Source organism: Gobio gobio (genome assembly GCF_949357685.1).
Source record: "Gobio gobio genome assembly, chromosome: 23".
NCBI classification, from domain to species: Eukaryota; Metazoa; Chordata; class Actinopteri; order Cypriniformes; family Gobionidae; genus Gobio; species Gobio gobio.
The window spans coordinates 11,176,336-11,189,725 of NC_137119.1; the positions used below are offsets into that span (position 1 = coordinate 11,176,336).

The window sequence follows — 13,390 nt, forward strand, 5'->3', positions numbered from 1 at the left end:
GAACTCGAAATCGCTGCAGTATTTACAGCAGAAACTGCGTAGGAGACTGACACAGGCTAGAACGAAATTGTTGAATAAAGTCGTTATTTTTGTTGTGCTGTTGTGTTTTTTTGTGCTGTTGTTGTGCGCACAAAAAGTATTCTCGCCGCTTCATAAAATTAAAGGGTTAGTTCACCCAAAAATGACAATTCTGTCATTAATTAATTACCCTCATGTCATTCGACACCCGCAAGACCTCCTTTCATCTTCAGAACACAAATGAAGATATTTTAGTTGAAATCCGACAATAACTTCTGGTTCTACAATAAAAAAAAGCGACGAGAATTGTTTTTGTGCGCAAAAAAACCCTAAATAACGACTTGTATAGTGATGACTAATTTCAAAACACTGCATCATGAGGCTTCAGAGTGTTATGAATCAGCGAGTCGAATCATGATCCGGATCGCGTGTCAAACCGCCAAACTGCTGAAATGCGTGACTTTGGCGATCCAAACCGCTGAATCGACTCACTGATTCATAACGCTTCGAAGCTTCATGATGCGGTGTTTTGAAATCGGTCATCACTATATAAGTCGTTATTTAGGGGTTTTTTGCGCACAAAAACTATTATCGTCGCTTTATAAAGTTATTGTAGAACCACTGTAGTGAGAAGCACTTTGTAACGACGTCTTTAGTACCTTTGATGGGTCTTGTGCCAATGGAGGCCTTTCTGAGCCATCGGATTTCAACTAAAATATCTTCATCTGTGTTCCGAAGATGAACAGAGGTCTACGGGTGTCGAACGACATGAGGGTAAATAATTAATGACAGAATGTTCATGTTTGGGTGAACTAACCCTTTAAGGTTGAACCACTGGAGTCACATGGACGATTTTAACGATGTCTTTACTACCTGGTGTTAATTATGTTGCTGTTTATGTAGGGGTCAGAGATCTCTTGGATTTCATCAAAAATATCTTAATTTGTGTTCTGAAGATGAACGAAGGTCTTACGGTTTTCGAACGACATGAGGGCGAGTAAATAATGACAAAATTTTAATTTTCGGGTGAACTAACCCTTTAAGTACAATTTTACAAAGTGCATTTTGTAATCATGTCAAATTAAGTTTTACTTTTTTATAGTACATTTTAAATTATGTTTTAGTAACCCTTTGCAGTACATTTCAATGTTTTGACAAGCATACTAGAGCACATGTTAAGTTGATTATAGTTTTAACTGTAGGGTTTTATTCATTAATACATTTAAAGTCAATATATTTTAAATGTACTAAATTGCAACTTCATAATGATAAATGTGTAATTACAAACTTAAATGCATGACACAAGTTTCAATATAAATTATATTCAAGTATATTTTAGTTTACTATAAATGCTTGTCAGTACATTTCAACCATATTTCATAGACAATATAAATTATTATGAAATGTCTTAAAAAGATGTACTTAAGTGTGTCAAGAAACGCTCTAAACTAATTGAACTAAATTTAAATGTAAACTATATTTCATTTAATTGCAATTAACGTATTAAGTGTCTGAAAGCATCCAGTCTCTGTAATAAGCATTATTTTTAAAAGTATGCTAAAGTGTACTTTTTCACATTGGAAGCTCTTTTCTGAGGAAAAGTTTAGTAGCGTTTACCCATGCAAAAGTTTTTGCTATAGGGTCTTGTGTATGGTTGCCAGTGTGATGCTACAATATGTGTTTGATATGGTGTTATAGGTGGTTGCTAGAGACATTTTAGATGATTGGTAGGGTGTTCTGGGGTTTAAATGTCAAGTCAAGTCAAGTTTATTTATATAGCGCTTTTAACAATGTAGATTGTTTCAAAGCAGCTTCACAGTGTTAAACAGGAAAATAATGCAACAGAATTTTATCCAGCCGTATAGCCATTCCGGAGAAAACGGTGATGTCATCAGTTCATTTCAATTATCATACAGTGACAGTGTGGGCTTTAGATCAGTAATTAGATCAGTATTTAGTTTATATGGTTAATTTAGTTTAATAATTAGATTTATTTGGATATTTAGTTGAAAAATTTAGTGTCCCCAACTGAGCAAGCCAAGCCAGAGGCGACAGTGTCAAGGAAACCAAAACCCCATCAGGTGACCTAATGGAGAAAAATAAACCTTGGGAGAAACCAGGCTCAGGCAGGGTGCCAGTTCTCCTCTGGCCAATTAACAAGCAGCGTATGATTATTATTCTGGCAACTTTACAGGTCAGAGGTCATAATAGATCGGAATATTCGAAAGATCGGAGGCAACACGCCGGAGGGGTTTATTGAGGATGACATATCGATTTAACAATTATTAAATTGTAATATTCGAACAATCGGAGCCATCACGCCGTAGACGGGTTCATTGAGGATGCCGTGTCGACGAGGCAACTTCATGTGTTGCTATTTGGTTGCCAGGGCACTGCTATGTGTTTTCTAAGGTTTTTGACATTTTTTGAAAATCTTTTTCTCATCAGACCACACAATTTGCAGTATATTCATGTCCAGCTGATGCACACATTAGAAATTTTGCCGGAAGTAGTAGGTCATCCAGGTACTTTTCGCCTACTGTTTTATGAATACTATGATTTCGGACATACTTGGCTCACATACTGCTTTTCGCCTACTAGATAGTATAGTATAGGCATATTCAGATGCAGGCTGAATTGCCACCAATAATTTAATAATTTAAAGTAATATTTCATTTTCTTTTTACATCATGCCATATTTTTATATTCACAATATATTCAAATCATTAACCCCCTTGTGACTTGATCTTAACAGGACTTGACTTGATTGAGCTGAGCCGCTGACGTAACTTGCTTGGTTTGTGAGCACTTGAGAATTGAGAATTGACTTGAACATTTGTGATTTGCTCTCACCTCTGCTACTTTGGGTTTAGGTTTTGTTCAAATCCTTGATGTAGTGACACATGCTTTTGAAAACACCATTAATAATGTAAAGCTTTTTGCTTTTTAACAGTGTCCTTAATTACTAAGGCAACTAATAGATTGAGCGGTACCTTGGTGTCCTTTGTAGGCTGAGGAGCATGTCCATTCGCAGCTTTGGCTGAAAGATAAACACAAACATGTCATCAAAATCCTTTTATATATCAAGATCTGATCCATTGATGATTTATTTAGCTCATTACCTTTAGGCGTAGGGGAGGGTGTCGATGCATTGGAGGAGGCCTGGATAGTGCGGCTAGTCCAGGTTGCAGAGCCTGCGGCTTTCCTCACAGCGGACTTGTAGTTTTCATATAACTGCTTACCATACTATGACAAAGTCATGACAAAACAAGACCGTTAATAAGGGAGAAGAACTTAATACTTTTGACAATGTAGACAGCTCACAATAGGACTCAAACAATACAGCTGCATACATACAGTAAACTACAATTTACTTCATTTAATGTCTTGTTCATACAGTCATTATCTATATTATAAATATTTTGGCAAAAAAATTGTGGCTTGGTTTTTGCTCACCTTTGCAATGCGTATCCCAGTCACCCACAGAGTCATGCTCAACTCATCATCACAACACAGATACTTGATGTATTGTGATTCTTTCTGAATCTGAGGATGCTGAAAGCAGATCACAGCAACCATGAACATGACACAAACCTGATATATACATCTGAGAAAGCCAAGATAATCATTTGGTTGTATTTTGTTGTTTCCCCTGTCATTCCCTGTAGATTTGTGGAACCACTTATTTTTCAGGGGTTGTATCTAATGTTTTTGTTTTGTTTTGTTCTCAAAACAACAAAGGGTTGGGTAACAACTTACTAGGGTATTCAAATTTAGTTCATGCTTTGCTAATATAATTTTTTTCTTCAAATAGACAGTTGGTGATATTAACATTGTTTGCTGACAGATGTTATTGAGCTGCAGTTGCATAACAGAGACAGTAGATGGCACACTAAAATCACAGTTTGATTGCCAATGCCCCTCTAGTGCCACACTTTAAGATTAGTCATTAATATTGGTATAATGGACCAAAACAATATTGTGCTTTATTATGTTGAATTATTGCATACATGCAAATAATGCATTTTTCTGTTGGAGTCCAGTGCATGTACTACATTTATTGCTTGACAAACATAAAACACGGCCCATCCTAACCTAAACAGCCTGAAACACCCTTGATGATTTGTCGTGCTTTATTAGCAAAAGATCAGCATGTCAGTGGACCTGGTTTTGCTATAATCCTATAAGGTATTTTTGTTTCCATTGATGTTGGCAAAATAGCTTTTTACAGTTATCATTACATAGTCCAAAACAAGTCTATAGCTAGTGATATTCTTTCCATGCATCGTTTTAAATTTGGTAGAACAATAACCCAGTATTAACACTTCCACCACATTCATATTCTTAAGAGTTTGTAGACTGAAAAAAACTTGTAATTGTGTGCAAAGACTTTAATTAAAGGAAGGCTCTGCCAACTGCATAGTCTGAACACAAAAAATATCCAGAATGGTTTTTTGACCTTTCACTACTTGTGGCAGGCTACTAAACCATAGTAGAGCGCATGGTCTAAAGCGCACGGCGCAAGTGCACTTAGGGCGTGTCCGAATCCACTTTACTAGTTTAAAAATGGTCGGTGCACCTGGTGCATGGTCCAAAAGGGTTGTCCCTATACTCTTAATGAGTCATTTGCGTGTTTTAGGCGTAACCTGCAATAAACCAATCAGAGTCTCATCTCCCATTCCCTTTAAAAGCCAGTTGTGCTTGCACCGTGGCGGAATCGCTATTTACATGATGGAATATAAACACCCTCAACCTGACAACTCAGTTTAAATACAGGTGTGTATTGCCAAGATTGGTAAAATAAGTAGCCAATTTAATTTGCCATTACTGCAAACAGGTAATTCTAATACATGCAATGACTATCCATTATGACATGGAGGCATTTTTTATCTTTATGTACACAATAATAATATTTTATATTGTAAAATATTATTTTTATTTTAAATATTTGGCATGTTTGTGTGCTGCTGCCCTGTGTGTAATAAGCAGAGTGTAGTACGCATGTTGTACACTCGTCTATAGGTGCATATTACTAACACATCCTTTAAATAATTTAAAAAATACTGCGCTATTGACTTTAGACCAGGTTACTGTTGAAATAGCAACGCACCAACAATGCGTCTGAACACACCTTGTTTTCAGACCAGCATGCCCATGGGCGAACAGATGGATGCGAGTGCATTTGCTATTTAAACAACGGGGCGTTGGACGTGAAAATGATAACTGCGTCGGGCTGAAACTAGCAAAAAACACTTACTTCGTGCCTGGTGCCGCATTGCGCCAGGTGTATGATAGGGCCAAAGTGTCTTGTTCAAACTATAGACTATAATATCATCAAAATCATTTGAAAAGGTTTAAGAAACATGAAAGTATTCTTAGAAGTGCTTTTGATTAGGCCTATATTTATCAGCATGCTACCACCTTGCATGCATAAAAAGATACTGTCTGAACAAATACATATAAGGTAGCAGTGAGTGCCACAAGGCTCGCTCTTAGGCCCACTGTTCTTCACACAAGATGTTGCATTTAAAGTTCTTTACCAAATCTAGAAAGTTTACAGTTATTTTAGTTACACTTTATTGTAAGGTGTCCTTGTTGCAGTGTAAAATTAACTATAAAACTATACAATTATTCAATTAAGTACTGAGTAATATTAATAAACAACTTGTACTTACTGTAGGGTTTGGATTAGGGTTTGGTTTATGGTTAGTTGCTTGTAGCAAAACTTTATATTTAGGAAGACGGTGCACTCTGATTACTTATCAATGGAAGAAACTGCAACGCCCAATATGGCAAATAAGCCCCACCTTCTAAATGAAAGAGCCAATTGTTGATAAGTAAAGTCATTGCGTCACTGCAGCTGCCAAGCTCCGGTTGCTATAGAAACAGGCAGTGTTCTGAGATGCACATTTAGAACTGCGCATTAGCTTTGTCAAAACTGAAAAATGCAGTCATGATTCGAGCGTTTAGAAACAAAATTTATGAGACAGTTGTTGTCATATTTCATTGGTGATTTCAAATATGAACTGAGTGAAAGAGATTTTGCTTGTAGTTATAGTTTACTGTTATTACTATGTAGTATGTATGTAACTGATAGCAATTTAGGGAAATTGTCAGAGTAACCAATAACCAGTATGTAACGTGTAACAAGGACACTAAAATAAAGTGTTACCGGTATATTTTATAAGATGCTGTTTTGTATAAACTATAAAATACTGTACCATTTCTTGAATTTAGCCCCTTGCTACTGTATCTAAGAAAGATTCACTGTCTGGGAATCTTCAAAACCCCATTATGTCCCTTATGTTTCATGTGTCAGCAGCTAACGTCTGCTCTCATCCATGCACTCTAAACAGGAAAAGATGCTTCCCCAACCACTTCCTGCATTCTGGATGTTCAAATGCAACATATTGGCTTTTATCTTTAGGGGTAGTCATTTGGCTAATTATATATTATAGCGCCAGGCATAAAAGAAGCACACACCTTGAAATAATTATTGTACAATTTATGTTTAGCAGCCCAGGGTTTAGGGGTTACAACTACCAGCTTCAGTAGGTCTTTGAGTGGACACTTATGAAAGAGAACCAAGCAGATTTATGGTGCGTAAATTTCAGATAAATGCCCTACAAATTACTTGAAATTCTGGGGTTGCACCTTAACACTGGCCCGAGACTAGGTTTGCCATTTAGTAATTAAATAGGAATATAATTTGGGGGATGTAGTTTTGGACCAATGGAGCATTATGAAGGGTTGCAGAAAGGTCGTCTTTAAGGTTCTAACCTGGTCACGCTATTGTACCACTCCTACTTGCTAAGGGGAAATGGGTGCTTTTTAGAGGGGTGTAATTTACAGCTTCTTGTGCTCTAAGCCTCACGTCTTTTATGTCTGCTTTCATGTCCATGACTAGCCTATACTGCTGATAGAGCAGCATTTCATTGCGGAAATGATGAGAATTCACTTTATGTCCCAAAGTTCAGAAGCAGTTTTTTTTTTGCATTCAGAATGAGAACAGAAAGCTCTTTTCCTCTATTTGATTTCAAGTTAGTAAGCATCTCAACATCTCAGCTGAGACTCTGGAAAAACAACAGGGAAGCAAGTACAACTACAACTACCCTTGTTCTCCTGTTTCTCTCTGTCTGGGTTTTAATAATATCCAACATCAAAATGTTGTATATTTTATAGAAAGAGAACTGTTATTAATATATTAACGTAACTGTTGACTTTTCCCTAACCCCTAAACCCACCCTTAAACCTATACCATCAACCCCATCCCTAACCTGACCCATATCCCACCTCAATAGCAGCAAGAGTGTTTTATAAAACAATATTAACACAATACGTGTCGCGGTTGGGATCTGGTTTGAGTTTGTTCATGTTTAGTGTTTGTTTTGATCTGTTTCTCTGTTCAGTTCATGTCTGAGTTTTAGGCCCTGTCCACACGAACAAGGGTATTTTCAGTCACTGAAATCAAACTTTTTTGAAAACTCATGCCAGGGTGAAGATTTTTAGAAACTCTGGTTGCAGTGTTGTCGTGTGGACAGTAAAACCGGAGATTTTGGCTTGTTACGTCAGAACCTGAACCGGCAATAACCTTTTTTCCAGGCTTCTGATTGGCCAACATGGCTATATGGTTAGGGTTATATAGCCAGCTGTTGGTCTGGCATGCTCTTGACAGCGCTTCATATCGTGTTTTTGCTTTTTCATGTGGAAGCTTTTTTTTTTTTTTTTAATGGAGGAGGAAAAACTTTCATAGTGTTCCTTTGTGTTTGCCCATGTGTTTGTTTGCTATTTCCCTGTCAAATCAAGTCAAATCAAGTCAAATCAAGTCAACTTTATTTATATAGCGCTTTTTACAATGCAGATTGTTTCAATGCAGCTTCACAGTGTTAAACAGGAAAATATTGCAACAGAATTTGATTCGGCTGTACAGCCGCTCTGGAGAAAACGGTGGTGTCATGTCATGGGTAGATCAGTAATTTAGTTAATGTATTTAATTTAGTTTAGTAATTAAATTTATTTGGATATTTAGTTGAAAATGTAGTGTCCCCAACTGAGCAAGCCAAGCAAGCCAAGCCAAAGGCGACAGTGGCAAGGAACCAAAACTCCATCAGGTGGCATAATGGAGAAAAATAAACCTTGGGAGAAACCAGGCTCAGTCGGGGTGCGAGTTCTCCTCTGGCCAATTAACAAACAGTGTATGATTATTATTCTGGCAACTTTACAGGTCAGAGGTCATATTAGATCAAAATATTCGAAAGTAGCTGTCACCTGTGTCTGTTAATTAGTTCAGTTCTCCTCCATTCTCTCCCTGGCTGTGTCCGAAATCGCCCCCTAAACCCTTAAATAGGGCACTATGTGAGGGGACAGCCATTTGTGGTGGAGTCCGAAACCATAGTGGACGTTATCGAGTGCACTCATTAAATTCCAAAATTCACTGCAATAACGAGTGTACAACTGATGTACGCTCAAAAGCTAGAGAATACCCATAATGCACTGTGAGAGTCGCGGATCGAATGGATTCCCACGTTTGAGCACAAGATGCCGCCCGCAGCTTTTCCAAACCGTTTTTCCAATGTGGCTACAGTGTATATACAGGTATACATTTATTTTTTATTGATTATTAAATTGTTTAATTGTGTTTTATACATGCTAGTTTACATAAGAGCTCAATATAAATCTTTTAATTTATCGGAGCTGCAAATTTGCTACGTTTCAACTGATTATTAAACACTAAGCAAACTTTGCAAAAGCGGCAGCCCTTCCGGCACACTAGTGTCCGAATTTACTCACTCGTTTTCATTCACTCCTTCAAGTGGACCATATTCCATGTTCAGTTTGGTTGTCTGTTAATGATGCATTTACCCGGTTGCTTTGTTCCAGTTTCTGTTTAATATCCAAGTGTGTTTTTGTTTCTAGTTCCTTTTCTGAATAAACATTTGACTGCTGCACTTAGATCCTCTCCACTTTATATTTCAACTGCGGTGTGACAAAAAGTACATTGTACCTAACAATTATATTTTGATGTAAGTACACAGTAATTAAAGACTCCTAATAAAAAGTGTGACCTGATATTCCTATGAAAAATCACCATGGAATTACTATGATTATCACAATAGTTTTGCGTTACAGAAGGTGCTCTATAATAGACACTGAAATAATAAATTAGATGGTTATTAGACTTGGAACACATATTTTTGCTCCTGTTTACACCAAGAATGTAATATTTTCCCCCAAAATTTTGAATAAATCAGTGTTACAGAGTGTGAAGGAGAAAATTTGATTAAAACTTGACTTGTGACTACAAAATATAATGCCTCTGTGGTTTAAATTTATATTATACAATTAGCTGAACTTTATTGAAGGTCAACTAAAATATATTTTAATGTTATTTCTATTTAAACTAAACTTGTATGTTGTATTTTATGTATTTAAATGTTTCTGTAATTACACATTTGTAATGATAAAGTTGCAATTTAGTACATTTAAAATAGATTAACTTTAAATGTAATACTGAATAAGACACCTATGTAAAAATAATAATAAAGTACTTTACATGTGCTTTTGTATGTTAGACAAAACATTGAAAGAAGTGTACTTCTTTAAAGCATGACAATTGATTATTAAAACATGATCTAAAAGGTCTTTATACTAAAACTTTTAATAGGACATAATAGTGAAGTGCACTTTTATGCTTAAGTATGCACATTTTTTTAATATACTTTTAAAATGTAAAGTACAAGTGCCCATTCAATACAATTAAGTGCACTTCATTTTTGCAAGGGTGGGCTTTTTTCATGTTTTACTTTATTCATCCTTTTCTGATCCAAAGTCTATATTAATGTTAAAGTAAGAGTGGTTTGCCAGAAGAAAACTGTACCTTGAGAATGAAGCAGTGGTCTGTTGGTGCTTTGTATTTAGTTTTATATTCTTTGCAGTAGTAGACGTTCACATTGTCGAACTGCACCAAGCACACAAGGTCCCGTGATGCCTGATGGAGAGAGAACCCCATAACGCACTAAAATGTAGTTTCTTGACATTTTCACCAAGCCAGTTGTGATTAGTATTCAATAAAATAGTAACCTGATGTACACTGAGCTTAATAAGCAAGTATTTGTCTGAACTCAAAACATACTGTAGGTTTTACTGTCTGTGTTGCCTGAGCTGACCTTTGTCTTGCCTTTGGGTGAGTAATACAATCCAGAGGCCCGCAGCAGGAAGTAGCGCTGTTTCCAGGATTTCTTGCCATCCTCCTTCAGATACAGAACGCCCTCAAGGTCAGGCACAATGACGGAGGCTCCACAAAAATTCTCCTATACCCAGAAATACAGAACCAGAAATTAAGACTTTCATCATTCATTTACACTCATGTCATTTCATGTCAATATTCTGTTTACCACCGGACACATATTGGAATGACATGAGGGTGAGTACATGATGATAAAATGTTCATGTTTGGGTCAGACTTGTTTAGACTGGTTTAAATGGCTTCAAGTTGACATGAAATCTCTCAATTATATCAAAAGTAAAGCCAGACGCACCTCCAGAAGTTGCTCTTTGTCTTTTTCTTTCATGTCCATTAGAGATTTCTTATCCTTTTTCCACATATAAAATAACTGTAAAAGAAATTGAAATGGACTTCATTTTAATCAGCATTCAACAAAATTTCAGTAATCATGTTGGTCATGAAGACATTCTCTAAGTCTGCTAGACTTCTACTTAACAGAAAGCTGTCAATGTGCTGAGTATAACAGTTTTTTTTTCTGTTCCATTTTTATTGAACTAGAAATAGAGAAGTCAGTGAGCAGTTTTTGCACTGGAAATGTCACAATTCTGTAGGCAGAGGAAACGGTATACTGTAAGTGAAAAGCAGTATGTTTAGTGCTTTTGTATTTTAATTTGATATTATCATAAGCTGTCATTCAAATTTTATTGGCAAGAAGCACAAATAGCTATCCAAACACTTGCCTGAGGGTTTCTGAACACTTCATATTTGTCTTTTTTCTCAACAAAAACCACTTTGTTTTCACTGTCCCTGGTCCATGTAGAAAGAGGCTCCACTAGATTCTCATGGTCCTCGAACCCCCGTTCTGTGGAAAGGTCAAACTCAATTCAAATATCATAGTTTTTGTCCACACTGCATTCTCCTGTTTTCATAAATATTGATAATCGATATTGCCCCTTTGAACTTATGCACACTTTGTGTAAAGATTGATATGACAGACACTTTTAAGCTACTAAAAATACAATAAATGTATAAATGTGTGTATTCTCAAGGAACTGAACCCATGTTCTTAGGGTTACCTTGCAGCTTACCAACAACAAGCACTGATGGAAAACAAGGTTTAAATTAATATAATTGCATACACATAGGTCATGAAACAATCATGAATTTCTTCAGAGCAGCTGATTGGTTCTCCTAAAGCCAACTATAGCAAATACAAATTTTGTTCTGTGTAACTTATTTATTCCCGTCCCGACTTGCCGACTTTTCTTAGACCTCCTCCTTCCCCAGCACCACCTGCCTAGATCTACTATGGGTTTCTCCTTACTTTGCTTGCAACAGCTTATATCCTATCCGATGGGAGTGGAAAGTTCAGCGTGTGTATTATAGAACACAGACGCAGTCGGATCTTTTCAATAATGACCTAACTCAATCTACCTGTTAGCGTCTGGTTTAAGACATGCTATTTTTGGGCGGTAAATAATGGCGCAAACACCAGTAAATTGACAAGAGCAAACCTAAATCATCTTACATGATTCATTTAAATTCTCCCCTCCCATAAATTTTGCGTCTGAAAGGGAAACTCCTACAAATGCATTCACAATAAGGTCAGCCGCAAAAATAACGCCTTTTCAGTGCTAATTTTTCACTGCGTGTCTTTAGCAAAACCTGACTTTGTTTTTTAGCGTCAAAAGAAAGTTTGCACTGCCACTGACGCAAGCTGTTAGTAAATCTGGCCCATAGTCCATATAGTACATTACATTCTTATCAATAAAATAGTGTTACAATTTCAAGAGTTGTGATTGAAATACATACATGCATAAATACTAAATAGCCTACATACATACAGTTTTAAATGTGTTTATTTAATAATGTTTAACTTTATTTGCACTCACATAAATATATAAGTAAATAAATAATAATGTTTGTTTTCATTGATAATATAATTTGAATTGTAAATTGTAAAAAATTACATTGTGCATCTAAACTACTCTGAAAGTATTAATTAAAAGATAGAGTAAAAATACAGTTTTTAATAATAATAACTTCAGTATCAAATGGGAGGCCTCCCATTGCTAAACTGTATTCTAATAAGCATAAAAGTACACCGCAAACACAAATATAAAATAGAAGTTCCTCAGAAGTTCCTCTGAACTTCCTTTTTTATGCCATTAGCTTAACTTGACTATTGAACTGAAGCTGAAAGTATTACAAAGCAAAGTTACAGTTTACAGTTTTTAAAAATAACTATAAAAAACTTGAGAAATTATCATGATAAACATATTAACAAAAGGTAGTTTTTACTGTATGCAGCTCCCATTGCATTGAGGCAAAACTAGACACTGTGGTCTTATATGCATATGCTGTATGCAACCTCTCAGGTTTTCAGTTAAAGACTACATATACTAATTAAAAACTGGAATTACGAGAGCTTATGGGTGGTCTGACGTTTAGTGTGGTTACTGGCATTCATAGGCAGTAAATGGAAGCTATTTTCCCTGAGCATATGTATGATTTCCTGTCCTTCAACTCGATGAGAGCACACTAATGGATGCAAACAGGGACAAACAACAAGAGAGTATGTGAGCATCCACCTTATTTTGAAACACAGAAGTGTCATTTTCTGTGAATGTTTGAGACTTCTGATTCTTTAGCCACTATAGGCAAATAACTAGAAGAATATCAAAGCGCAGTAAACTGTAAAACTATTTGCAGTAACAGTATAGAATACTGTTCCGTCATTACACAGGAACAAATGAATAACGCACTATTAACATGCTAGTACCTACTATTAACTAACAAGAAACTCTTATTAGCAAATTAGTAAGTATTAGCGATCAGTTGAATGAGGCAGTTCACTATTAGCTAATTAGTAACTACTATTTTTTTCATATCTTCCAGAGGACTACTAAAAAAAAAGAGTAATGCATAATGTATAATAGAATGGTAACCCACTAGTAATGACTCAAGCATGGGCGTCGGAACCATTGTGTGTGGGTAGGACAAGACCCACCCACTTTTTACGATCAATGATATTGGACCCACTCACTTTTATCGTCTCTAATTCAGCACATGTCTATTTATCTACCCCTAACCGATAAACACTTATTATTAAACACATGTTAGATGCTCTATTTCCACTTTTCTAAT

At 36.1% G+C, this 13,390-nt stretch overlaps 1 protein-coding gene across 1 annotated transcript in view; it reads right to left on the reverse strand.

The window, feature by feature from the left end:
- apbb1ip (amyloid beta (A4) precursor protein-binding, family B, member 1 interacting protein) overlaps window positions 1–13,390 on the reverse strand; it is a 37,866-nt gene that overhangs the window by 1,697 nt on the left and 22,779 nt on the right. The window contains exons 7-13 of the mRNA XM_079806748.1: window positions 10,984–11,105; window positions 10,557–10,631; window positions 10,185–10,328; window positions 9,896–10,006; window positions 3,475–3,573; window positions 3,141–3,264; window positions 3,012–3,058 (exon numbers count right to left, since the gene is read on the reverse strand). Of these exons, the coding sequence (XP_079662874.1) occupies window positions 3,012–3,058; window positions 3,141–3,264; window positions 3,475–3,573; window positions 9,896–10,006; window positions 10,185–10,328; window positions 10,557–10,631; window positions 10,984–11,105 (722 nt within the window). The remainder of the gene's footprint in view (window positions 1–3,011; window positions 3,059–3,140; window positions 3,265–3,474; window positions 3,574–9,895; window positions 10,007–10,184; window positions 10,329–10,556; window positions 10,632–10,983; window positions 11,106–13,390) is intronic.